The 27,958-nt window shown below is 33.8% G+C and overlaps 2 protein-coding genes across 4 annotated transcripts in view; one reads left to right on the top strand and one right to left on the bottom strand.

The window, feature by feature from the left end:
• CEP85L (centrosomal protein 85 like) overlaps nucleotides 1-27,958 on the top strand; it is a 161,658-nt gene that overhangs the window by 58,312 nt on the left and 75,388 nt on the right. The window lies entirely within an intron of this gene.
• PLN (phospholamban) lies at nucleotides 1,122-10,283 on the bottom strand. Of its 2 annotated transcripts, XM_039246034.1 has the most exons (3): nucleotides 10,153-10,283; nucleotides 4,124-4,265; nucleotides 1,122-1,594 (listed from the first exon to the last, which is right to left on the bottom strand). In XM_039246034.1, exon 3 carries the CDS (start codon nucleotides 1,491-1,493, stop codon nucleotides 1,335-1,337), a length of 159 nt encoding a protein of 52 aa, XP_039101965.1. In that variant the 5' UTR covers nucleotides 1,494-1,594; nucleotides 4,124-4,265; nucleotides 10,153-10,283; the 3' UTR covers nucleotides 1,122-1,334. The 2 variants fall into 2 exon arrangements, with proteins under 2 accessions (XP_039101965.1, XP_039101966.1); XM_039246035.1 differs by lacking the exon at nucleotides 4,124-4,265.

Here is a 27,958-nt window from a genome sequence, read left to right as displayed (position 1 = left end):
ACTGAGTCAAGTTAAATTATGACATTTTGGTGAATATATTTTCCAACAATTTTTTTTACTTCCATTATGAGTTGGAAGGTATTTCTAAATGATCACAGGGGAAATTGAGAATGTATTCAGCAAGAAAATAATTATATATTAACATTGCTGGATTTATTTATAATTTAGCATGGTAGAATGGCCTACCAAATAGGTAGGTATTTACCATCTGGTTGATAGATTAAGGAAAATAGCTATATCCTGTTAATAAACAGTAAGACAAAAAGTTGATGTCAGAATGTGATCAAATAATTAATTTGGGGGAATCCAAATGCATTTTTTTAAATGCTTGAAATGATATACGTTTCTTTTATTCTTTTTTAAATTCTTTTCCTTGCCTACATTGAGTATGAGGTTAGAAGACAATTTATAAAATCATTCTAAAGTCTTAAGCTTTCATGATTCAAAAGACACAGTGTAGTAAGTTATGTATTCAGATGATCAACTACAGTGCCTTAAATTAAGTTAGATTCTAGTAGTGTATTAATAATTATGGCTAATTATACTATCTCCTGTTAAATTAACCTGTAGTTCTTGTCTGCTGATCATAATGTGCTAGAGAGGACAGATTTATTGTTTGCCTATGTATACTAGAAATTTTGTAATTCTTTGAAAGAATTAGTTAAGAGAAATTTTATTTATATACGAGTATGGCCTTGTTTTTTCATGCTTGTTTCTCATAAACCTTAAAAATGTTAGTGTAGTACAGAGAAAGAATACAATTTCTATTTTAAAATGTAGGTTTTGATAGTTACTACAAAGACTTCTGAATGATAATAACAAAGGTAATGGATGTGAGGAATCAGTAGGCTATTTCAAATGATGACACTTCATTTGAATATTTTGGTACAAACTTGGTGAAAACCTGAAAAATACTTAAACATTAAAGAGGCTTTTACAGTACAATATACATTTACCCCAAAAAGTGAAGCTAATGCTTTATAGGTGAAGTGAACTGGTTAGCAGTGCAGTTGCAAAACTAAACTTCTAGTTCATCCTCATAAGAAATTTGGGATAGAAACTTACAAGCTCTGTAGAGGAATTTGATAGTTACATTATACACACTTATAGTCATTTTGAAGTTAATTTTTGAAAATAAAGCTCTTTTCATGTTTACAAGATCCCACAGATGGATACATTTGGTAACAATTGTTTTGTTCTGAATCTTGACCTTTTCACAAAGAAATTCTTCTACTTAGGAAGTGGTCTGGTATGTAGTATTTCCCCCTCTTCATGGGATGACAGATTTTAAGTTGATGGTGACAAGTTGCATCACTGGGGATTGCAGCAGAACTTCAGAGAAGCATCACAATGATGCAGATCAACAAGAGACATATTAAAATGAGACAGAAATTTATAAATAGGTTCTGGAGATTTTGACGTGCTTGTTGAGGCATTTCAATGGTTGAAGCTCTTCTTATAGCAGAGCGAGTGAGGTATTGGACTTTCTCCATGACACCAGGAAGGCGGGGAGTCTGAAGTTGTAAATGGTGAAGAGAAAGGTAAAAAGCTGGCAGCCAGTTGTGAGCTCAATCCCTCTCTTCTGTTAGGTATCCTGGAATGTTAAAATAGTGAATGGATTAGGATCATGTGTGTAACGTATTCTCTGAACAGGTATAAACACAATTTTGTGATTAATTCATCGTCCTCATTGTTATTTGTATTTATGACATCAAATATGCATGTATTGATATGACATCAAACATGCATGTATGCACACACACGCACACATACGTGTTTCGCTGTGTCTCTCCCGAGTGTCTGTCTTTTTTGGTGAGGGTCACCGTGATGTCTCATTCGTTTTGTGTTTGGAGTGTTAATAACTTCAGTTTTTGCCGCCTTCTCTCAAAATGACTGGCAGTATAGGTAGGTTTAGGGCGCAGCTCATTTTCTACTATTCCCTTGAGCAAAAGTTCTCACATACAGTTTCATTAAGACTGTTTCTCTGCGACCATAATTGTGAACAATTAGTGCATTGATGGCTTCAGATAAAATCTCATAAACAGAAATGCATACAATAAATTATTTTCCAGATGTTGATTTTACTACAAGATAAAATAGTTAAATGAGAAGTCTTTTATCAGAACTATAGATTCAAATGTTTGTCGTTCCTTTTTATGATTTTATAGTTTTGTAGCATATGCTATTTTGAGTTACATTTTAACAAGACTTGATATTAAATACTGGAGACCTTCAGGCTCAGAAGGCATAGTAATAAAACTCTCATTATCTCACTGTGTACCACAGACAGTTCTTACTTAGAAATGGCCTGTACTCAAGAGCACTGGTTTCCATTTGCTTTTTTTCAGAGCTTCCATAAATTCTGCCTAATTAATTGATTAGTTTCTGCCTAAGTAATTGTAATTAATAAATGAGACAATATAAAACTTAATGCATTATTATAAAAAAATTAGAGATTAGAAACTGGAGATAATAGTTACAAAGATTTGGGGATATTTTATTGTCAGCATATTTCAATATAAATTTTGAAATAAGAACAATTTAGAAAATGAATAAAAAGTATAATCATAATCAACTGTCCAGAGACCATAGCCATTAACACTTGTTGTTATGTTGTTGTTGATCAAGATATTACCACCTTCTCCAGCTTCCAGATTTCATTTTCTCCCTAAACTCTATATATCATGTGAAAACCCAGCTCAACCAGTCATCTCCTTTTCTGAGAGAGACTAGTGCTAAAGAGAGCAGAGGGGAGAACTAAAAGAATGGGAGAGGGGAATATATATTTTAGGTATGATCAGGGAGGAGGCATTTAGTGTTACAGAGAAACCATGGGGTATATATATGTTTACATTATGTAGTTTTGGTACCTCACTTTGGCTCTTTTAGGTTTGAATTATATATTAGACGGGGCTTTCGTTTGGCTGGAGGCTCTGGCCTCCTTTCTGGTATTGGTCTGTAGTGAGGAGATCCAAACAACTTACTTCCATCAAACTTTATATATGTTTGTAGTATATATTCTTCGTTCTCTAACACCAGTGGCTGTTAATTTATAACACCCTCTACTTAGTAGATAGCGACTTAAATATGTTTATTTAATTTAATTACTTTTGTTTGAATTCCTCAGATTAAATATTTTAGGAATCAAGGCTTTAAGAAGATGCATTTTAAAGTTTTTTTCTGCTTATATTTATTTGCGTGTTATAGATAACAGTGAATTTATACTATTCAGTATTTGTGGGGAGGATCCCATGATTCATTCTTTTATTTGACTAGTCTATAAGAAGATATATAACAGTATATATAGTTAAGAAAGGAATAAGAACTAGCATTGGTCATTCCTATTTGAACTTACATTTTTGTGAAGTTTCATAACTTAAATGGTCTAAAAGTTTTGAATTTAAATTATTTTGAGATAAAACATGGACAAGGAAGAAGCTGTCTTGTTGTTCATCATGAAATGTATATACAAGAGTCATTCCCTACCCTGACACTTTGATGAGTGGTGGTTCAGTCACATGAAACATGTCACCTTTCCATAAATACTTCATTGCCTTTTTTGATTCTGTCTTTTGCACATGTTGTTCTGGCTCTGCCTGGAATGTCTCCCCTCCACCCCCTGCTCTACCTTTGATTCTTTGCCAGGCAAACTTCAGTTGATCCTTAAGGCCCAGTTTAAATATCACTTCCTAATGAAACTTTCCATTACTCATTAAGGTAAAATTGGTTATCACCTCTGCTGGTTTTCAGTTGGGTTTTAATGTTAACCTGTTTCAGGAGTGCTATAATTTTTATTTACATGTCCTTGCCCACAAGTAGACTTCTAGTTCACGAGTATAGGGAACCACATGTTTATTTTGTATTCTAGTATGCAGTGCGTGATTGTTAGTATTTGAATAAATCAATGAAGTTGATCAAGGGATTCTTACGGCTTACTTTACTATTTCCAGAAGATTGTTAGTTTTCTAGTGCTATGGCTAACAGATTAACCAGTTAGAATAACAGAATTTGATAGTTGAACACATAATCTCCTCTATTCCTCTCAAGTCTCTATTACATATGAAGGAAATGAAGCTCAGAGGATTACAGTTTATAAATTGTTGTTAATATTAACAACATTAACCTGAACGAGGCTTTGTTCAGATGGGTATTTGGTGTTTGTGAAATATGAAGAGGTAGTCCTAGGAAGATGAACTCTGCTGATGAAAGTATGACGAATACACTTTAAAGATGATGTCATGGTACTTCAGCAGGCAACTGTGTTCCTGGAAACAAATTGAGTGTAAAGGCAACAATGAAAAATAGTGTCGTTTCTTGTCAAACTTAGAAATACGTTATTATTCTAAACTGATTTGTAGCCACTTAGGATCTTATGCTAAAGCCAAAACCAAATATGCTTTATATACTGAAATGTTAGTTGTATGCCTTCAGTTTATTGGGCCCAATTTAGTTTACAGTGCACAATCTGAAATGTGTTGAGTCCTGATTCTACTGAACTTCCAAAATCTGTATGATAATAATTAAGAATTCACCCATACAGGAAGATGGGTCTTCGTGTCATACGTTGAGAATTGAAAAGCTGTGTGTGGGAACACAACAGTGCTGTCTTTGGAGTTGTCTGTGACCTTCACTGCATTATAATTTATGACATAGTTGTCAGGAGTTTACCATTCTTTTCTCTGCACTCACAACATCCTATGAGTTTAGAACTCCTACAGTCTTTTCCCCCCTCCATTCTGTAGAGGCATCCTGGTAATAAAGTAATACTTGATGGAAGGCCTAGAAAAAGTAGTTTCACTTAATTTTCATTTTATCTGATGATATTAGAGCATTCTTTTAGAATAATCAGAAAGAGGTTGTATTGGGAAGTTCTGAACTTGCATCTGGCACCAGTAGCAATGGAGATAGACATTAGTCCTCCCCTTTTTAAATTTTTTTTTTTTTAATGTTTTATTTATTTCTGAGAGAGAGAGAGAGACAGCGTGAGCAGGGGAGGGTCAGAGAGAGAGGGAGTCACAGATTGAAACAGGCTCCAGGCTCTGAGCTGGCAGTCAGCACAGAGCCCGACGCGGGGCCTGAACCCACGAACCGCGAGATCATGACCTAAACGAAAGTCGGACGCTTAACCAACTAAGCCACCCAGGCACCCCCCTGCTCCCCTTTATAAAAGAAATGTGTGGATTAGTTGTTTGGTACAGGAGGAGTAGGATACTTTAAATGTTAATTCATCACCCAGGCCTTAGAATCAGAATATTCAAACTATGAAACACCCTTTGATAGGAGTCTGGTTGTAGAAATGCCAGGTCCCTGTCTCTTCAGTTACAAGAGGCAGAAGATTACCCACAGAGTATGTTGTTGTATGTATGTGGAATCTATTCTAATTTTGGGAGGAATGGGAAGACTAACTCTACTATTCTTTGTAGGATTTATGAAGTTTTTGGTTGTCTACTTTTACTCATTAGCTCAAACAAGTGAAATTGGGAAGTAAATACTGTCAAGTTCAAGATAATACTCTGTTTCTTTGAAGTGGAAAAAGGAGAGACAAACCACAGGGGATGCTAATCTTTCAACTAATATGCCATGGTATGCAACATTTTGGATGGAAGGTACTGTATCCGCTTCTGCAGGGATCCTCACTTTGTAGTGTTTCCTATTAATATATGAGATACAGTCTTGTGCAAAACAATCCTTAGTCTCAGTAGACTTTGGAAAACTTTTGGTTGTCTGCCTTATGACTTGCTAGGACATTGAAGCCTTAACAGTGCTGCGTATGGTAAGCAGTCATCATCACCTATAATTTAAGCACTTGCAGTGCTTTGCATAACTTTCTGAACTTCAGTTTTTTGGGGGTGCTTTCTCTGCTAAAACTATAAATTCTTGAGATTCTTTATATTTGTGGAATTCAAAATTTTGCTCCCTTTTTGACTGCTTATTCGTTCTTTTAGTAAATCTGGGCATATTTTCCAAGTAAATTCAAGTATTGCAATACTACAATTCAACAGATACTTTTAAAGAATTTTTTTCCATGTAATTGGTTCAGAAGATTAGACCTATCTATATTAAGATTATTTTGGGGTTTTATTTTGTCCTACTAGTTGCTGTCATTTTCACAGGTAATCTGGAAGTGATTGTGTATGCATATTTTTGACTTGTTGAATGAAATCAGGACAGTTCATCATTAGATTTGTAATTTGTTGGCATCCAGAAGTTCACTTTGGTAGAATAGTTTTCCTTTTGAGATTGCCTAACTTGGAGGTTCTATTTGAAGTTACTTTGTGGCAGCAGTATTCCACAACTTTGTTGATCCACACTGGCTATCTGAAATAATCTTCTGGCTGCTTCTGCCTATTTATGAAAAGAATTGTGTAAATATAAAAATCAGTATGTTCTCAACCTCTAAATTGACCCCATAATGACATTATCACTATAAAGCTCTGCTGCCTTGAGGAAAATACTTTAGACAACAGCATAGAGAGATTTTCTCTTTGATATTGTCACATTGCTGTTGCTATTTTGTCTGTAGGCTGTCCTTTTATGTTTATTATGTTTAATTTATTCACAGTTAAACTGTTCTTTTTAACCCTGTAGTAGTTGAGACTTCAGATTCTTCTCTTGGAGGGTAAAGATGCATTAAGGGAATGTAGGGGGAAGTTTTAAGGAAAAATGAATGCCAGTTAAATACACCCCCACTAATCTAAATGAATTGATTGGTCTTTTTTTTTTTAAGCCCTTAAGGTGGAGTACATTTAAAAAAGCACTAGAGGTCCTCAGTTGATCGTGAATATACTTGAGTGGCGATGTAGGCCCAGACTTCATTTTCACATATTTATTTGGTAATATATGCTCCAGAATTATGTAGGGTAAGAATATTGAAGTAAAATATCTAGAAATGTTCAAAGAGACTATGTAATATCTGATTTAGGTAATTGTAATTTAGATAGATTATTTCCTTGATTTTTAACCTTTATGTTTATTCCTTTGCTGCTCTGACCAGCAGTGTTGATTCACTGTTTAGATGAAAGTTAGTCATTTTCATAGCCTAAATAACCAGGCAAGATCCCTCTGTTCAAGCACTTCACAATAAGAGGGGTGGAATACTTTAAATGGTAGAATGTGAGGAGGTCAGAAATGAAATTGAAGAAAGATAAGGATTTAATATTGAAACTGGAATATAGTACAGAATTGTGGTTTTTGTGAAAAGCTTTGAGAAATTATAACTTAGTTTTTAGGTGTATAGGCTAAATTGATTAAAAGAATCTTTAATCTATTTAAATTTTTTTTTTTTTTTTTTTTTAGGAATGAAACAAATTAAATACAAGGAAGCATTGATTGATTATAGCATGTTATATTGTTTTTAAAGCCTGTGGAGTTATTTTGAATTTTGCCTTCCATGGTTTATTGCCTAATAACACGGATATCTATAACTTTCTAATATCCCTAGCTTTAACAGTGATTAGGAGGATGTTATATAGGTTTTTAAGGATATAATGCCCCATGTGTAAATTAGCTTTAAATGAAATGGAGCGGTTTCAAATTGAAATAGAAGCTTGTGTCCTCTCACTTTACAATTTAGAGTACCATTAACAGTATTTGAAGACTTTAAGTTTAGGGGTGCCTGGCTGGCTCATGATCTCATGGATCGTGGGTTCGAGCCCTGCATCGGGCTCTGTGCTGACAGCTAGCTCAGAGCCTGGAGCCTGTTTCGAAATCTGTGTCTCCCTCTCCCTCTGACCCTTCCCTGTTCATGCTGTCTCAAAGAAATGGATAAAACATTAAAAAAAATAAAAAGTGAAGACTTTTTATTTTGCTTTGCCAATGCCATGATGTATTTTTAAGCCTTGTTGATCAGTGGATGTGATGTGCATGTGGTTTAGAGTTCTAAAATTTTGGCTCCTGCCAAAGTACCACCATTTCCTAGCTCTGTGACCTTGTGATTCACCTTTTGCATCTGTTTCCTAATTTGTAAAATAGAGATGCAGCACCGAAACATATGGGGAGTTAAAAGGATCAAATGAAATATTTGTATACAGCAGTACATTTAGATGTTTGTTCAAGAGTAAAGAAAGAAGTTTTAATTGGACCCTCTTTATTTCCAGGATTAGTAATAAATATACAGTCTAACCTAGAGAGTTAATCTAATCTTTACATTTTTTACTTAAAAACTTAATGTATTAAATAATTTAATACATTACATAATATGTTTAATATGTTGAAATGTTTATTTTTATACAATTTTTTATACAAATATTTTGTTTATACAGATGGTCTGTCTCCAGTTAGATTAAGAAATAATGTATAGAAGTATATAACCAAATGTACCTTTTTCCTGGAATATTATTTTCCTTTATGTCCACTAAAATTCTGTCACAATAATTTTGATATTTGCGTTTTAGGAAATCATAGTGACTAACTTCTTAGTAAAGCAAGTTACTTTAACTTTTTCACATTTTTAAAACATTTTTCATAATTTAAACATCCTTTGTATTTCTTCTATCTTATTCCATGTGATACTTTTATTTTTAGAACTTAGTTTTAAAACTCCTGTCTTTATCAATAAAGACAGTACTTAAATTTCACCTTATGATAGAGATAAATTAATTGGGACAAAATGTCTGGCAGTTAGGCATTTATGTTTGAAATTTGAACAACAGTCACAGTAACAGTGTGATTTCTATTAACCTGTACACATTTTTAATCTAAGGGTAGCGTTAATAGCAGAATTTGTGCTCTTTCTAGAAATTATTAACTTTTTGGAGTAATATGTGGTGAAATTCTGGTACCAGAAAAGAGCTCATAAATATCTCATTTGAAGTGTGAGAATGTAATTTGATAGGTATTTGAATAAAACTGCATAGAAATATATATAACATCAGCACCAAGTGACTTTTATGTGATACCAAAGGAAAAACATTTATGAGTATAAAGATAATAAGAGATAATTAGTGTATCTCAGTGGTAGATTTTGCATGTCTTAAGGACAACTGTTTGTGGAATTACAAGTTCTTTTCTGTAAAAAGCAATAGAGTTAATATTTGTCATAAGAACTTAGAATTCTAGAGGTAAATTTTATTTTGTGGCATACATATGAAAATAAAAGTGAGATAAAATTAATTTAATACTCCTTGTGTCCTGGCAGAGACTTAAAGTTTTTATGTATTAAACTGAGGAATGTAATATCAAGAGTAAGTGGAATTCAAATAGAAATCATAAAATTTATTGTATCATCTTAATTTCTGGGCCTTTTTAAAATTTCTTTCTCCCTTGTCATTCCCCTTCTAATTGCAGGGGAGAATAATGAGAAATCATGGAGGATGGTAACTTGCTAACAGTATATTCATTATAAATAGGCAGCATAAACATTTTATCAAATTAACTCAAATGACATATTTAGGAATGTTCTACCAAAGTAATGTTTCTTTACTTTTAAAAAGTGCTAAATTAGTATTCTCTAATTTTACATGTGTTTTTGATGGGTGTTTCAAATTTTCCAAACTTGTTTTTATGATATAATACTGGATTTCATGTAAGTAACCGAATTTATTAAATCTTGGAATTCTTTTTAGAAGTGTTAAAAGTTTAGTGGACTTTATAGAGAGGGGAAAAGTGCTTAAATGCATTTTAGAAGTAGTTTGTTTTATATTTTTTGAAACTCTATTAAATATTTACCCTAAGGAATCATAATATTGAAATAGTCATGCCAGCAATATCCATGTTTTACAGTCATGCGACTGTTCATACTATCACAGATGCAAACAGAAGCCCAGTTCTATCCTGTTTTTCAGCACAGTAACATAAGATGAAGTCATTGTTTTTGCTTGAAGAAGTAAAATATCCACTACCACCATATAGGGTATCATAATTGAAAGATATTTTAATTGGCAGAAATTCATTTTTGAAAAGCAGAATAAAAATGAGAGTCAAAGTAAAATGATAATCCAATAACCAGGGTCAAAGATGATGCAACCCTTATTATTTAAAGTTAAATCTTGTTCTTACTGTTGCTGAACAGATATACATTTATTTAGAAATTAAGGTTTTTGTCATATTAAACATTTTATTTAACTTTGAATTTCAATATAAATTTGAAAAAGTTCAGTAATTTTGAATTATAGAAAGCAAGAATGACCAAAATCAATGAAATCTGTTTCTTACCTTGGCTGTTTTGATGATCACAGTATAGAATATTGTGAGTTGTATGAAGTCTTATCGGTGTTCAGTTAGAAAGTTTTCTGACTCTGTTACCAGACTTATGGGAACAATTGAAGTAGGTGTAGGAGGAAAAGTATTCTAGGGAGGTCTTTATGATGTCACACAAGAATTCTGAAGTTATGATTGGTTAGCCATAGTCTTATCACAACCAAACATTTTAGAATGTCATTTATCTTACTTTAGGTGTGGAAAGGTCATTAACACTTTCTGCCACATTTTTTGCTTGTAGTTTAAAAAAGTATACAGGAGATAAATGAAACAAAACAAAACAAATAAACCCCTAGGTTTTCAGTTGTATAAAGCTCCCTTTATAGATTCTTGAATCTTTAGGCTTAGAAATAATTGTGTACTAAGGGTAATAATGTTGAAGAACTAAAAAAGATATCTAGGAATTTTAATGAGCAAGAATATTACTAGCTTAAGTCAAACAAACTTTCATTGTGGTGGTGTTGCTATTGCGCTAATACTATAGTTTCATAATGTTAGGTCCTAATAATACAGTGATTACATATTTTCACAGGATGAAATTTTATGCCTTTTACTATCTTGTTCTCTTTCTTCCTACCACTGTGTATATATGGGATGGAGTGTGTGTGAGAAACCCAGACTACTAACTGATTTCAGTTTAAAAAATTAGCTTTATCATATAAAGTAAGAATTAATACATGTATTTAATCTGTTTTCTTCAGTTAGAGCTTTCACAGTATATTTATGAACAATAATTATCATATTTAAACTGATGTATATTACCCCAAGAAAAGTTACAATTTACAGATTTCAGAATTTAAGATCTTTTAACAGCTGCATTTAACTACCATAAAATATTATTAAATTTTAATAAGCGGAGGCAGTATCAAGAGTAACTTTCTAGTAAAACTGAAATAATCATAGATTCCCAATCAGTGGCATCCTAGTTAATGATACTTTATTGAAAATAGATGTGCATTTTGTTAGACATTTGGGTTGTGTAGTTTTTCTGAAAGGAAGGAATGCCTCATTTAATGCAGGAATTATTTTCATGAAAATTACTATACAAATAAAATTATAGTAAATGGAATGATATATGAACTTCCTAGGACAGTTTATCTAAGAATAGAACTGGGAAATAATTCTTTTGAAAAGCTATACATCATTTTCCTGTTCGCTTAAATTTTTGCTTATATCACATATTAGATTTACTTAAATCACCACACCTGCAAGTTCCAGTTTTTAAATCTCTTCTGTAACTCTGGAGGAGTTATCTGTTAATTTTTTTTTAATATATATTTATAGCAGAGTGAACTCAGCCTGCTTCACTTTCTTATGGGTAACTAAAATGTGTTGCAGCAGCTGCATATGTGTCCTTAAATGGAGATGGTTTTGGCTTCTTCCAAAGAAAGATAAAATCCTTCTGTAGAGCAGATCTCTTGTTATTTAGGGAATCAGCTAAAACTAATAGAAAAATAATATTTCGAAAGACCCTCTGTTGAGCATTGCTAAGGGAGAATTTACAACTTAAAAATAAAACTCAAAATTAGAGAAATTGCATGACTAATGTTTGACATTTTGCTCAAAATGCTATGAGCATTTTTTTCTTTCAGTCCTTGTGTATTAAGGATCTCTTATTAATATCATCAATTGCCAGTGATAACTGAAATACAAAACCTAGGTTTGAAATACAAGCCTAAAGGGGTTTATAGTAGTTTGTCACAGATGACAATGCTGTTAAGGAACAGATTGAGGATTCAAATCTGGATTCGTTTAGTTATAATTCCTTGATAGATGGGTATGTTGGAAGGACGGAATCATAATTTGAATATAGATTCACAGAGTAGTATACATCAACTAAGAAATTTTAAGATGGTGATAGGTGAATTATTGAAAACTGTTACTGTTTTTAAAAGTCTGCTTTAAGCTTGTCTGCCAGTTATGCATTCGTTTGAAAATGAAGCTTAGGGGATAGATCATTATAGTATGAGCACTTCTAAGAAAATACAGTTAGTAATACTTAGATAAACATGTTGGCAGATTTGCTTAAAAAGCATACATAGGCAGGCACACACACCCAACTTAGAAGGAATGGGAACTATTTGTGTCATAGTTGGAAAGTGGAGACAAAAACTTACTTTTTAGATTTGTACATAGGTGTGGAGCTTCTGGGTTTACTCTTTTCCTTTTGGTTAGCTACTGTTGCTGCTTGTTATTAGTCCAAATGCAGCTCTAGAAAGTGTTACCCTTGACTTGTAGCTTGATTGCTGAAATAAAAAGTTGTTTATACAAGGAGCATTGGTGAACTACAGTATAATCAGTAGAGTGTTCCTCAGAATTCCACAACTAGGGGCTGGGAAAATGTTTTCCAGGTGCTTTTTCAGAGTTTTCATTTGGAGTCAGACTATAGTTTAAATCCATTTCTGGTCACATGACTTACACCAGTAACTTCTCTAAGCTGTCTTATCTTTGGAAAGGATTTGTTGTGAGAATTTAGTAAGATGAAGCATATGTCCTGACTATTAGAGATCCTGCAATAGAGTGTGCATTTAGTGTTATGTTACAGTTGACCATTGAACACAGGGAGCAGGTCCAGGGGAGGAAGGGGTGCCAACTCTCTCTCACACATAGTTGAAAATTCACGGATAACTTTTGACTCCACCAAAACTTAACTACTAATAGCCTACTGTTGACTAGAGACCTTATCAATAATATAAACAGAACACATACTTTTGAAAAAAAAATTTATGTCTTTATTTTGAGAGAGAGACAGAGTGTGGGCAGGAGGAGGGGCAGAGTGGGAGGGAGACACAGAATCTGAAGCCGACTCCAGGCTCTGAGCTCTCAGCACAGAGCCTCATGTGGGGCTCCAACTCACGAATCAGGAGATCATGACCTGAGCTGAAGTCAGATGCTTAACCTGCTGAGCCACTCAGGTGCCCCAGAACACATATTTTGTACATGTATTATATACTGTATTTTTTTTTTTAAAGAAAGTAAGCTAGAGAAGAGAAAATGTTAATAAAATCATAAGGGAAATACATTACTTGCATATATTTATTTTTAAAAAATCCACACTTAAGTGGACCTGTACAGTTCAAACTGTGTTGTTCAAGGGTCCGCTGTTCTTATTTTCTCTTTTCCTTTAGAAGATGATTCTTGGGTAGCTAAGTAGGTTAAGCAAGTTTTGATTTCAGCACAGTCATGCATGATCTCACGGTTCGTGGGATTGAGTCCCACGTTGGGCTCTATGCTGACAGGGCAGAGCCTGCTTGGGATTCTTTCTCCGTCTCTTTCTGTCCCTCCTCCACCTGTGCCAGCTGTCCCTCTCTACAAATAAGTAAATAAATATTTAAAAGACTTTTAAGAAGATGTTTCTTAACCTGCAGTCCAGGGATAGAATTCAATGGTCTTGAACTTGGATAGGAAAAAATTACATCTTTAGTTTTACTAAACTCCAAATGAGATTTAGCGTATCTCCAGTTCTGACTGTAGACTACAGACTGCAGAAGGATTAGCCATGCATTTGACTGTCACTATAGGATTCTCGGGTAATTTCATGTATTTGTTTTCAGAAAGCTTAAAGTACTGCTTACATTCATCACAGAAATTACCACAATTAGGCTTGCCTGGAAATATTGTTATTTATTGCATTAATAAAGAAGCACAAATATTACATCACAAATTTGCTTTTTAAAAATAATTTTTCACTGTAAGTCATTTCCTTTCTAATCCTATGCATCTTATTTGTTTTTTAAAGAAAGTTTTATTTTAACACAGTTTTAACTGTACAGAATTATTACACATATGGTACAGAGAGTTCCTGTATACTTCACAACTGATTTCCCCTGTTGTTAACATCCTATATTAGTATGCTACATTTGTCATAACAGTTGCAACAGTATTTTAACTAAAGCCCATACTTTATTGAGATTTCCTCAGCTTTCTCTAGTGTCCTGTTTCTTTTCCAGGACCCTATCCAGAACACTAGGTTACATTTACTAGTCATGGTTCCTTTGGTTTCATTGGTTTTGACAATTTCTGAGACTTTGCTTTTTTTGGATTACCCTGACCATTTTGAAGAGTGCTGGTCAGATATTTTGTGAAATGTTCCCCAGTTGGGACATGTCTGATGTTTCTCTCATGGTTAGACTGGTTAATGTGTTTTTGAGAGGAAAACCAGAGAGGTAAAGTACCATTTTCATCACATATCAAGAGTACGTACTATCAACATGACTTTACTCTTGCTGACCTTGATCACCTTGCTGAAGTGTGGGGTCCATCATCATTCTCTGTTAAAAACTTACTCCCCACCCCTTCCTTACCATGTTCTTTAGAAGAAAATAACTATGCACCGCCCACACTTGGGCTTCACTGTCTTAGGAATGATGTGCCTATAAAATTATTTGGAATCCTATGTATTTGATGGGTATAGAAACATTCCAAGAACAGGTTAGTAGGCTTCGGCACTCTGCCATAAAAAGTCAGTGGCACACAAAAAGTTAAGAATTCCTGTGTGTCTGTAGTTTGTATGGGCGGCCACTTTTGAAACAGGAGGACTGAGTTTTCAAACAAGCTGAAATCCAGACCTCTTAGTTTGTTTTTTTAGGCTCTGTCTTTCTAGCTTTGTCTCTTATCACCTTCCTTTGTATCCTGTGCTCTGACCCTGTGCTGTGGCCCTCTCAACAGTCCATTGTTCTATTTTAAGCCTCCCTCCTTACCAACCTTTATTCTTAGCAAAGGGTTGTTTCAGTTTACATCAGTGCAGCCCTCCCTGCTTTGTGCCAATTTTGCATGTTTCTCTACTGTCTCTTTTTATTGTGTTTGTTAGTGGTATCTGCCTAGACTTGAGCCTGTAGGCTCCTTGAGAAGCTGATCCAATAACTCATATTTATACCACTACTTACTCTCTACGGTACTGTTACCTAGTATAGAGCCTGGCTCATTGTAACTCTTAAATACTGATTGAATGATTGGACAAGTGAATTAAAAAAACAGGAAAGATTGCAAAGTGGTAGTGAATGAGTAATTCTGAAGAAGGAAATGTTAAGGACAATCTAAAAACCCTTCACAATTTCAAAGCTCACTGTGGGGGAGGAGGAGAAGGATGTGAATGATTGAGACAGTTGGGGCAAGAGTAGAATAACAGAAATTTTCTTTTTTGTCATTTAAAATTGTTGAGCATATATTTAGAGGGTAAGAGCCAAGGAAGGTCACACCATAAGCTCATGCTTCCCAAATTGAGCCTTTTAAGAATTAAAAAAAACTTTCTCTTCTCATTGGATTCATAGCAATCTATGGTACTTTATTTATATACTCCATATATTGTGTGGCCTGCTTTTATTTATGTAGTTTCTCAGCCTTTACTCTAATAGTAGTTATTTTTTAAATTTTAGTTATATGCACCTTTAAGATTACTACCTAAAACAAAGGCAGGATATTAATAATAACCCCTGTCTAACCATGTTGTCCTGCTATGTTTCCTTTCCCCCAACCAAGCAAATGATTATTATGGATCCTGGGTACATTTCTTTGCATTCATTTTTAAATAGTTTTGTGACATTTTTAATGCATTCCTTGAAAGTATTTTTTTTGTTTGTTTTAGTTAACTTTATGTAAAGGAAACATGATTTTTGTAATCTTCTACACGGAAAATTTAAATTGCAACTTGTAGAGTGATGTGTCAGAGGCAAATAAAGTTTCAAGGTAGACCAGTTTCAGAAGACTCATGTGAGGATGAAATTAAAGCAAAATATAATATTGTACAAAAATAGTAACAGCAAAATGCACACTTTGCACAAGTTTTTGTAATACATACAACATTCTGTTTTTCTTTTCAAATTTATTTATTGTGAGAGAGAGCGAGCGAGCGAGCGAGAGCTAGGGCGAGGTGGAGAAAGAGAAAGAGAGAATCCTAATCCCAATGTAGGAATCGAACCCATAGATCATGAGATCATAACCTGAGCCAAAATCGTGATGCTTAACCGACTGAGCCACCCAGGTGCCCTGAGACATACATTTTAAAGATAGGGAGCTTGCTTCCATTAGACCTGCTAGACAATCCAGGAGAAAAATTTTATCTAACTCTTAAGGGCACTTTTCTATTAAAAGTTTGAGGATTACTGCCTTAAAATTTAAAACCACCTAAGAATTAGTTGAAAAAACATCTAAGAACAAAGAGAATGAGAATAGTAGCCCTAGACTGAAGGGATAAGGAAGTGCCTACGGCAGTAAGAAAGAGAATAGACATTAATTAGTGGGGAAAAAAGAAAGACCAATTCTTTTTTTTTAATTTAACATTTACTTATTTTTGAAAGAGAGAAAGAGCGAGCGGGTGATTGGGGGAGGAGCAGAGAGAGAGAGAGAGAGAGAGAGAGAGAGAGAGACAGAATTTGAAGCAGGCTCTGAGCTGACAGCACAGAGTCCTACGGGGGACTCGAATTCACAAACTGTGAGATCGTGACCTGTGCCGAAGTCGGATGCCTAACCGACCAACCCATCCAGGCTCCCCAGTTCCTAATTTTTAGTTGCACAAGTAATATCTTTTATAATTCAGGTAAATCAAATCAATAGTTGGAAGGGGATTTTATATATTTTATAGATATATTTGTTTTCTTTGCCATGAACTTCATGAATAGAGGTTGATTTATTTTTTATATCCTCCTTATACTGCTTATCCCTTAAAAGTTGTATTTAATGGATATTTAGAATATTACTTTACCATTATTATAAGTGAGCTATTAAAACGATAAGTTGAAGGAACAGAGAAGTGAGAGTAGAGACTCTCTGAGGTTTCAGATGGACTGATTTCTTTGTCTGTAATGATTGCTTCTGAAAATTTAAGATTTTACTTGCACTTGATTTTTTTGTTTAACTTGTTTACCCTTTGACATATGTGTGTAACATACCAGTTTGTGGAGTGGCTTGTGTGTTGGTCATGGCTTATTAATGAGGACCTGTGCAACTTGAGCTGTCATTCTTGTCTTTTACTACCTTCCTTTGTGATTTTCAGAAAATGAATCTTTCTGTACTCCAGGTTTCTCATAAAAGGAAAGCAGATTGAATTAATTTCAAGTATATCTTTGAAGCTCAAATGTTAAAGGATTATACTAAGCTAGCTTCAAAATATATTTTTTTTTCTTTTTTGAGAGAGAAAAAGAGCATGTGCGTGTGCTTGCGCAAGTGGGAGAGGAGCAGAGGGAGAGAGAGTGAGAATCTGAAGCAGGCTCCACACTGGGTGTGGAGCTCGATCTTAGGACCATGCATGGGATCGTGCATGACCTGAGCTGAAATCAAGAGCCACCCAAACGCCCTCCCCAAAATGTGGTTATTTTTCCAGGCCATTTATATCAGTTCTGTTAAAATAATTAAACCTGTAAATTTTACATATCAGTTCGTAATTCATTCCTTTAGTCAAACCACAGGTTTACTGGTTCCCAGACACTGTGTATTAGGTAAAGGATGTCTATATGCATCTTGTATTTTAAAAATCTCATAAAATAAGAAATCAGTACATATTCACTAAAGAATAATTTTTATTAATATGTTTGGCCATTTTTGATGTGATTATATATTAAAATATATATTATAAACTTGAATGACTATTATTTTTGGCATATAAATATGCTATAATTTATTGAATTAGTCTCTTTTTAGTTATTAGTGATTTATAATTTTTGCCATTGTAAACCATAAAAACACTGTGATGAACATCTTTATAGATAAATCTGATAATCTTTCTTTGTCTTTTTCGGTCTCCTGGCTCTGTAAACATGTTACAACTGTTGGTCTATTCAAGGATGACCAAGCTCTTAAATGAATTTGATTTATGTGAAATCCAATTTAATAATTTTCAACAGTTAGGTAGTTAGTTGATAGCATTTCCTTTTAGTTAGATGACCTTCTTTGAGAAAATGACCTAAGAACGTGAATTTTTTGGTTGAGGGTTAGACTCTGAAACTGGTAAATATTCAGAGTGATGTGAATGGCAACCCTAACAACTGAAAGAGTTAACACTTTTAGTTTAGCTCAAGTGGCCTCTTGAACTATGCTCCTGCACTAAGGATGAGAGAGATAACCTTACCCAAATTTAGGTCTGAGCTTTCATAGAAAGACATTAATAATATCAACATTTAAGAGAAGTCTTTGCCTCAGGTGAGAATCTCTAAAATATAATAGCTTCTGTCTTTTAGTTACATACTAAAGCCTCTTGAAGTTGTTGAAATACAAATGCAATAGCCCTTGGTTTTTCAGCAGGATGCATTCTTGAAAAGGTTATGTAAAATGGATTTTGATAAATGGAATTCATGTTTACCTTATAAAGCAAGAGATGTATAAAGTGTCCCAGTGGAAAAGATTAATCTATATTATATATATTAATGTATATATAATATATATAATGTATTAAGTGTCCCAGATGTATAAAGTGTCCCAGTGGAAAAGATTAATATATATTTTATATGTTAATATATATAATATATATTAAACTTCCTAATATGTAGGCATTGTAACTTTTTTTAAGGAGAAAAATCTTTAAGTTTATTTATTTTGAGAGAGCAAGAGCAATTGAGTGGGGGAGGGGCAGAGAGGGAGAGGGAAAGAGAGAAAGTTCCAAGCAAGCTCTGCACTGTCAGCACAGAGTCCCAAGTAGGGCTTGAACTTATGACTCAGGGCTCGAACTCATGAACCATGAGATCATGACCTGAGCCAAAATCAAGAGTCAGCTGCTCAACTGACTGAGCCACCCAGGTGCCACTAGGCACTGTGACTTTTTATCTGCAATTTAATGTACTGAGAGCTGTGCACTGGTTTTGATATAACTCAGTACATCTGTACTTCTTTAAACCTGTCTCCAAATTGAAGGCTTATGTAACAAGGCAAAAGGATGCGAATGTCTTATCATCTGGTATTTTCATTTGCCTTTGAATTACTGATCAAAGGTGATAAGTGGGTTTTAGGACCAGCCCTCGTATTGTTATCAAGAGGATAAATTTGGCACAGTTGTTCATGAGCCTCTCTTTTTAATGTATTCATTTTTATAGGTTTATTGCTTAGTTGGGATCATAGATATTTGAAGAATTGATTATTGACTCCAGCATTAATATATTGATGTTTTTAAATCTAGCTTGAAAAAATATCTTTAAAATATTTTGTAGTAAATATCTAAAAATATTTTTATAAATGTAAATCTGTGTAATAAATGTTAGAGAACCAAAAAGACTTCACATTAGGACTATTAAGACTTCACATCTCCAACATAGAATGCAATATGGCCACTGAAGACTGTCTTTCAAATTTATCTCTAAAATGCAAAATAAAACAAAATTAGTTATGTGGATTATTCAGAGATTGCTAGGTCTGAAAGAAATTAGGCTAGACGTCAAGGGCAGGAAAATATGATTTTTATTCACATGTAAGTTTATGAGCTGATCTTTGAACTATAATCTTTAAAGTGTATATATTTTTACTATGCATATAATTGCTATAAAAATGAGATTTTAAGGGGCGCCTGGGTGGCTTAGTCGGTTAAGCGTCCGACTTTCGCTTAGGTCATGATCTCGCGGTTCGTGGGTTCGAGCCCCGCGTCGGGCTCTGTGCTGACTGCCAGCTCAGAGCCTGGAGCCTCTTTCGGTCTGTGACTCCCTCTCTCCCTGACCCTCCCCTGCTCACGCTGTCTCTCTCTCCTAGAAATAAATAAAACATAAAAAAAATTTAAAAAAAAAATGAGATTTTAAGTAGTCATAATTTGAGAGATGGTAGCTTTCTGTAATTATTAATATTTTTTAATATTTGATTATTTTTGAGAGAGTTTGAGCAGGGGAGGGGCAAAGAGATAGGGAGACACAGAATCCAAAGTAGGCTCCGGGCTTTGAGCTATCAGCACAGAGCCCGAGACGAGGCTAGAACTCACAAACCCGTTAGATCATGACTTGAGCTGGTCAGCTGAAGTCAGCCGCTTGACTGACTGAGCCATCCAGGTGCCCCAAGTAATTATAAATTTTTAGATCGCTCCATATTTAACACAGATTCTGTGCTGAGTATGAGGGATTATAAAAGAATAGGGCCTGGCTTATGATACAGCTTAAACTGGGAAAGGAACCACTGTCATAATTACTTTTGTGTTACTCTAATTACAATACCTGTTTGTGCTGTTGGAAATAATTTAGAAATTTTTTTGATGTCTGAAAAATACACTTGAGGGACTGTAGTTATTCATATTCTTTTGACTGATTATATGCTACGGGCCAGGTGTTGAACTAGACTCAGGATTAAAAAAATTTTAACATTTCTGATTCTAATAATTTTTTGAAAACTACGTGAAGGGATATTTAAATTGAATAGCAATCAACTTGCTTACGTTTTATGCTCTAACATAGAGAGGACTCTCTCATTCCTCTCAACAATTTTGCCTTGAAAAGATTCTCCATTGTTGACTCTTGAAATCTTTTTTAAAAAACACTATGTTTAACATATAGGGAAAAAAAAACATAATGGCCCGTATCTGTACTGTTAGAAAAGAAAAAGTATAGGGATGGTAAGCAAAGTCAAATAATCCAAGTGATATAAAGTAAAAGCCTACTTCCTCTCTTCCCGCAAGATAATCATCATTAATAGTTCCTTTTGGCCTTTTAGAAAAATCCTTTCATACATGTTAAAATATGTAGACAGTGCTTTGGTCCTAAAACACATTTATTATGTATTTTTCTTTTACCTCTTAATAGTAAAATATGATAAACAACTTGAATAAAACATTTTGGTAATCTGCTTTTAAAAATAAATGAAATATGTTAGTGTTTGTGTTACAGCTCTGTTTTAGTAGAATCTGGTTCTATAGTGTGGTACATTTGTTATCTGTACCCTTGGCTAAGATCCCAGATAGACCCACATTATATTAAATGTCTCATTTTGATAGGCTTCTCTCCATTTCCATTTCATACAGTATCCTTTTCATAAATTGTGAGTTGTATATATATTTTTTGGTTTGGTTACCAGTAAAAGCTGTCAGGTTTGTTAATTACAATTACCAAATTAAATTTATTAAATTCTGTTAATATATTTCATCTTAAATTGTAAAAAACTAAATTATAACCACAAAGGGTTTGGATAAGGCTACATTCTGTTTTATAAGTAAAATTAATGATTAAATTTGAAGAAGTTGTTTGAATTCTATGTAATATATAGGTTTTTTTCATCTTCCTTACTGAGTTTTTTGAATTTACTTTTGGGTGAAGTAAGGGGAGGGGCAGAAAGAGAGGGGTGGTCAGAGGATCCGAAGAGAGCTCTGCACTGACAGGCCAACAACAGTGGGCCTGGTGTGGGGCTAGAACTGGGGACCTGTGAGATCATGACCTGAGCAGAAGTCAGACGCTCAGTCGACTAAACCACCCAGTTGGCAGTTTTCAAAAACAAATATAAGGCTAACAGAGAATGCACATAAAACAGATTGATCTTTGAGAGGAAAAAGGTCCCTTCTTCTAAAAGAGGTAATTTAATAGTAATTTAGTTGTTTAGCGAGGGGGAAATAGGTACTATTTTTAGGATTCTCGTTATTTTCGGGCACATGTATTTTTAAGACATAAAATATAGGTGTGTATTCCTTTCATCAGTTTCTTTTTATAATTTTTTTCAGGGTTTTTACCCTTGAAGTAACTCAGTATCCCTGCATTATTATTTAGTAAAGCATATTAGGATGACAAAGATAGCTGGCATTATAGAATTAGTAATAAGGAGAAATTGAGGAAATAATGAGATCATTAAAACACAGTTCTTTCTATAATTTAAATTTCAGAATTCAAGATGCAGACTTTAGTTTATAATTGGTCACTAGGAAGAGGTTATAGATAGAATGCTTTTTAAAAATGTCTTAATTTTTTATTTTTTTATTTCTGAGAGAGAGCGTGAGCAGGAAAGGGTGAGAGAGAGAAAGAGAGATACAGAATTGGAAGCAGGCTCTGGGCTCTGAGCTAGCTGTCAGCACAGAGCCCTACATGAGGCTCGAACCCATGAACCATGCCATCATGGTCTGAGCTGAAATCGGATGCTTAACTGACTGAGCCACCCAGGTGCCCCAGATAGAATGATTTTTAATAAGTATGGTCTTTTGGTTTGAATTTTGTTAGAGAAAATTTGTAGTAATACACTCTATAAATAATTGCATGGGTGGGCTTAAGATAATAGGTTTTTAAATAAGTGCACATTTCTTTTAGTAATAATAATATAATATGTAATATATTGATTTTTATTTTAATGTACAGGTTTTTTTTTTAAAGTAATCATATAATCCATGTTTTTCCTACTCTGGGTGAATAGAAGTTGTTTGAATTCTATGTAATATATAGGTTTTTTTCATCTTCCTTACTGAGTTTTTTGAATTTACTTTTGGGTGAAGTATCATGATTCTTTTACCAAAAAGCACTCTTAGGATATTGCTTCAGATAGACCATTCCAGGAAACAGGAAGATTGCTGTGTTGTCTGACATGTTGTGAGTGATGAACAAACGAGCTAAGGAACAAAGGCAAATGAAGGAGAGATAATAAGCTTGAAGAATTGCAGAGGCTGTATTGCAGTTAAGTGTGGTAGCACTAGATTATCTAAATTTAAACAGTATTTGTCCAAGCTGAGGCCAAAGAATTTTGAGCTATTTTCAGCTGCAATATGGTAAGCTTATTTTAGAAGCATGTTTGACCATTAAGTGACATATTTTGGCAAGTTTTCACGGCATCTGGGTCTCATCTAAGTAGCATGTATTTGGTTGTGGATGCCTGCTATCTCTATTCAATTATGAGAGTGGGATTGGCTGTTTACAGTAAGAAATGCCGATACATGTATTATGGGTCTATAAATTTGGGTGGTTGGGGTCTAGATGCAGAAGAGTAATGATTTTTCTTTGGCCAGGAAATTACTGTTTTCTTATGTAAAGCACAATTGCAATAATGTATCTTAAGTATTTGTAGGTAAATCCACTCTTTCCTTGAGTTTGGTGATTTGAATATAAAATACTTTTTAATCCCAAATATGTTTGAAAAATGTTCACTTGTGGAAAGTGTCCTTGTTTGACCCGCACAGATTTTTAAAGAACATTTAATGAACAATTACTTTGATGACATCCTTTCTTTTCTATATTTCAAATTAGCTCACACAGTTACATGCCTTTATAATTATCTTTTAGATTTCATCTTTATGTCTAGTTAAAAATTTATGATTATTCATGACTATAAATATAAATTATATATTAAGTTATCAGTGTCACCTAGATTACTCATATTGGCTACAGTCATGTAGAAACATGACTGACTACTTGAAATTCTAATTAGAACAATATCACAACAGTAATTTTCTATTTTATTGATATGTGAATTTAGATATTTTTTTCCTAGAAATATTCAAAACTCTTCAGCATGTCTTATTCACCTTCTGTCAAAGCAGTACCTATGTCTTCTGGAATATGGTAAAAGTGTATATTTTACTAACAATATATAATTGCCACAAAATACTGTTCCTCTCATGTCCAGTTATGATTTTATAGAACAGAAATTCTTAATTGTTTTCTAACTACTTGGGGTAAAAATGTGTTACTAATGGGCAATAAGGGAGAGGTTGTTTGAATATAAAATATTTTCTTGTCTTCATATCAGGGAGCAGGGTTGTCCTCTGTCTTACATGAAGCCTTCTTTGTTGTAGAGTATTAACAACTCTTAAGAATCCATTTGTAGGTTGTTACAGGGGAGGAAAGATAATTTTTCCTCCACCTTTCTGAGTTCTTGGCTGAGACTGTTGTAGTAATAGAATAACAAGAGAGAAACAGGTTGATCAATATGTATACATCATATACCCATGGAAGATACACAGGGGAAAATGAGAAAGTTGAGACAGATTTAGAATTCAGGATTAAATATCATTTTAATGAGGAAAGTGGGGTAGGACGTAGGCATCTAAGGGGAAAGTAAATGACTTTAGGAAAGATTTGTGGTCCCTATGAAGAATAGATGGGAGCTATGATAGTCTGTGAGAAAGTTTGTCTGAGTGCAGTCAGTGTCTGTTACAGGTGTCATCTTCTGTGATAAGTGTCTGCCTTCCCTGATTGATGAAGTTTCCAGGGAGGGGATTTATGGTAATTAAGATCCTTTTGGATCTGTCTTTAGGCAGATAGTGGAGTTCAGAGAAAACCTCGCAACATTTGCCATTTTTCAAGTGCACGTGGCTCAAAATATTTCAAAGTGGCATATTTTGGGGTGGCATATCCTGAATTCCTACAGCCATATTTTGGGGTGGCATACTCTGCTACCCTTCATTATCAGTTTTGTTCTTGCCTTCTTGGTGTGCTGTATTTACTTCATCTGGTGTTTTATCTCTTGATTATTTGTAGGTGTAAGATAGCCCCAAAGTGAAGAAGAGATATGAAATTATACTCAGGATAGTGTATTATATGCTCTACAGTGTACCTTTGAGTACTTAAATTTTCTCCCCTAGTTAACAAGGCCTTCATTTCCCCTTAGCTCTACTTTTAGAGAGAGAGGGAAATAAAAGGTAGGTAATGTCTATGGTTATTATGTATATATGTGTTTCTGTTGAAGTCTAACATACATATAATAAAGTAAGTAGTCTTACTGTAATTGGTCTTACATGTAATACTAGCTTCATTCTGTTTAATAACATATATACCCTTATATACACCACTCAAGTCAAGATATAAAAATTTCCAGTGCTCAATAAATTTAACATGACCCTCTTTGTATAGTATAGTAACATCACATGCATTTTCACTGTTCTGGCTTTTATTATCATTGAATAGGTATGGTTCTTCATCTGGATTCTTTGATCTTGTATAATGTCTCTGAATCTCATCCATGTGCTGAGTATCTGTCTTATTGCTGTGTAGTGTTATGTTCTATACTTATGCTATACTGAGTATTTGTTGATACATATTTGGATTGTTTCAAATTTATGATAAATTCTTTTTACTTCTAGTATTGTTGAATGGGATATATGTAAATATTATAACTATTTTTAGAAAAATCAATTTTATTGAGATTTTTTTAAGAAACAAAATATACCTATTTTTTAAATAGAATTATGAGATATAACTTAAATACAGTAAAACGGAACCTTTAAAAATGTATAGTTTGAGTCTTGAAAAATGTGTTTAGACTGTATACCATGTAAATAGCGTGCAATATTTCTGTCACCACAGAAAGTTACCTTTTTCCCTTTTGTAGTCAACACCCAATCCCAGCTCTTCCAACCAGTGGTCTGATTCCTGTCTCCATAGATTTGCCCTTTCTAGATGTCATATAAATAAAACCCGCCAGTGTGTAACCTTTTGAGTATGCCTTCTTTCACTCAGTGTAATGTTTTTGAGATTCATCCATGTGTTGTGCGTATCACTTATTTTATTGTTGAGTCATATGCATTTTATAGATGTAGAACAGTTTGTTCATACCATTTAGCAATCTAATGGTCATACAGATTGTTTCTTGTTTGGGGTGATTGTCAATACACATTTGCCTGCAGGTCTTTGTAGACCTATGGTTTCACTTCTTTTGGTTAAATACCAAATAAATACTTTATGATGTCATTTCTATGTGTAATCTAAAAAAGCCAAATTCATAGAAACAGACTAGAATGGTGGTTACCAAAGACTGAGGGGTGGGGAAGTGAGGAGATGTTAGCCAAAAAGTATAGACTTCCAGTTATAAGACGAATTGATACTAGAAATCTGATGTGCAGCGTGGTGATTATAGTGAATAATACTGTATGATATACTTGAAACTTGCTAAAAGAGTAGATCTTAAATGTTCTCCCCACAAGGAAAAAAACATGGTAATTATGTTAGGTGATGAAGGTGTTAGCTAACTCTGTTGGGGTCATTGTCTTATAGAATATTTAAGTTTATCAATTCAGCAGTTTTATGTCATAAACCTACGCAATGTTAAATATCAGTTATCTCTATAAAGCTGGTGGCGGGGGTATGGGGAAGGCCAATGAGAAGAATTCTTGTTGTGATGGAAATGTTTTGCATCTTGACCATGTCAGTATTCTGGTGGTGATATAGTATAGTTTTGCAAGACATTACCATTAGAGAAGCTGGGAAAGTATACATGAGAGCTCACTGCGTTATTGCTTATAACGTGTGTGTCCCTATAATTATCTCAAAAAGTTTAGTTTAAAAAAGGAAAAAAGATCACTTGACTAATATGGTTAGGTCTATTTGTGGATCTTGATTCTGTTCCGTTCGTCTATCTTTATGTTGATACCACACCCTCATTAATATTGCAGCTTTATAATAAGTCTTGAAATCAAATATTATAAGTTCTTTACTTTCTGAAATCTCCATGAGAATTTTAGAATCAGCTTGTCAACCTCTAAAAACACCTGCTTGGATTTTAATTTGGATTGTGATTAATATATAAATCAGTGTAGGGACAAATGATATCTAAATACTGAAGTACATCTCTCTTTTTTTTTAAAAAAAAATAGTTTTTATAATTTCTTAGTGATATTTCATAATTTTCAGTGTACAGATCTTACCATATGTATTGTTAAATTTTTGTCTCTTTTATCTTCTATGGATATAAATTATATTAAAATTTTAATTTATAATTTATATGCTTCACATAGAATTATTATTTTTATGTTGATCTTGAATTGTGCAACCTTGGTAAAGTTACTTATTTTAGTAGGTTTTTAAAATTATTCTGTTAATGTGGTAAGTTGCATTCCTGTGGTAAACCTGGGTCATATTATCAATCCATGTCTATTTTAATTGATTTTGTTAGAATTTTTATGTTTATGAGGGATGATGATCTGTAGTTTTCTTTTTCCTGTTTTATCTGGTTTGATATCAGAGTAATATTGCTGGTTTCATAAAATGAGTTGGGAAATACTCACTTTTCTGAGTTTGTTAATTGTTTAAACGTTCCGTAGAATTCTACAATGAAACTGTTTGCTTAGAGATTTCTTTTTCAGGAGTTTTGTTGTTTTTAATGTCTACATTCAGTTACTCTTATAGTTACAGGGCTATTCAAATGATCTAAATCATGCTGGATGAATTTTGCTAGTTTACACTTTTTAAGAAGTTTGCATATTTCACTAGGTTGTTCAATTTGTGTGTGTAGAGTTGCTCCTAATAATTCCCATATTGGTTTTTTATTTTTCATATCTACAGTATCTGTACTGATATCTTTCATTTCATCCCCATTGACTTTTGTGTATTTGTTTTATGTTTTAAACCTAGTGGATATCTGGGCATCTGAGTAGTTCAGTGGGTTAAGTGTCAGATTTCAGCTCAGGTCATGATAAAAAATGCAGTTTGCAAGTTTGAGCACTGGGCTCTGTGCTGACAGCTCAGAGCCTGGAGACTGTTTCAGATTTTCTGTCTCTGCCTCTGTCTGTCCGTCTCTCTCTCTCTCTCTCTCTCTCTCTCTCTCTGCCCCTCCCCCACTCACACTCTGTCTCTGTTTCTCAAAAATGAATGTTAAAAAATAAAAATTAAAAAAAAAACCTAGTGGATTTCTGTTCTTACCCTTACTTTTTTCCATCTGTTTGCTTTGGTTTATATTTTGTAGCTTCTAAAGATGGGAATTTAGATTATTGAGTTGAGACATTTTCTCTTCTCTAATGATTTAGTGCTATAAATTCTTTTCTTCGTCCTATGTTAGCTGCATCTCACAAGTTCTGATATATTTTCAATTTCACTCAGTCAACCTATGTATTACTTAGAAGCATATTTTTAAAATGGTGATATTGTTTTAATGTGAATTTCTGTATTTGCTGCAAAGTGTA

This window comes from Hyaena hyaena, unplaced genomic scaffold (genome assembly GCF_003009895.1).
Source record: "Hyaena hyaena isolate Hyena2069 unplaced genomic scaffold, ASM300989v1 scaffold_279, whole genome shotgun sequence".
Classification (NCBI taxonomy): Eukaryota; Metazoa; Chordata; class Mammalia; order Carnivora; family Hyaenidae; genus Hyaena; species Hyaena hyaena.
This window is presented reverse-complemented; position numbering and strand designations above follow the sequence as displayed.

What these genes read in the sequence shown, in the direction of transcription:
- PLN (XM_039246034.1), bottom strand. Translation starts at nt 1,493, where the DNA reads ATGGAGAAAGTCCAATACCTCACTCGCTCTGCTATAAGAAGAGCTTCA.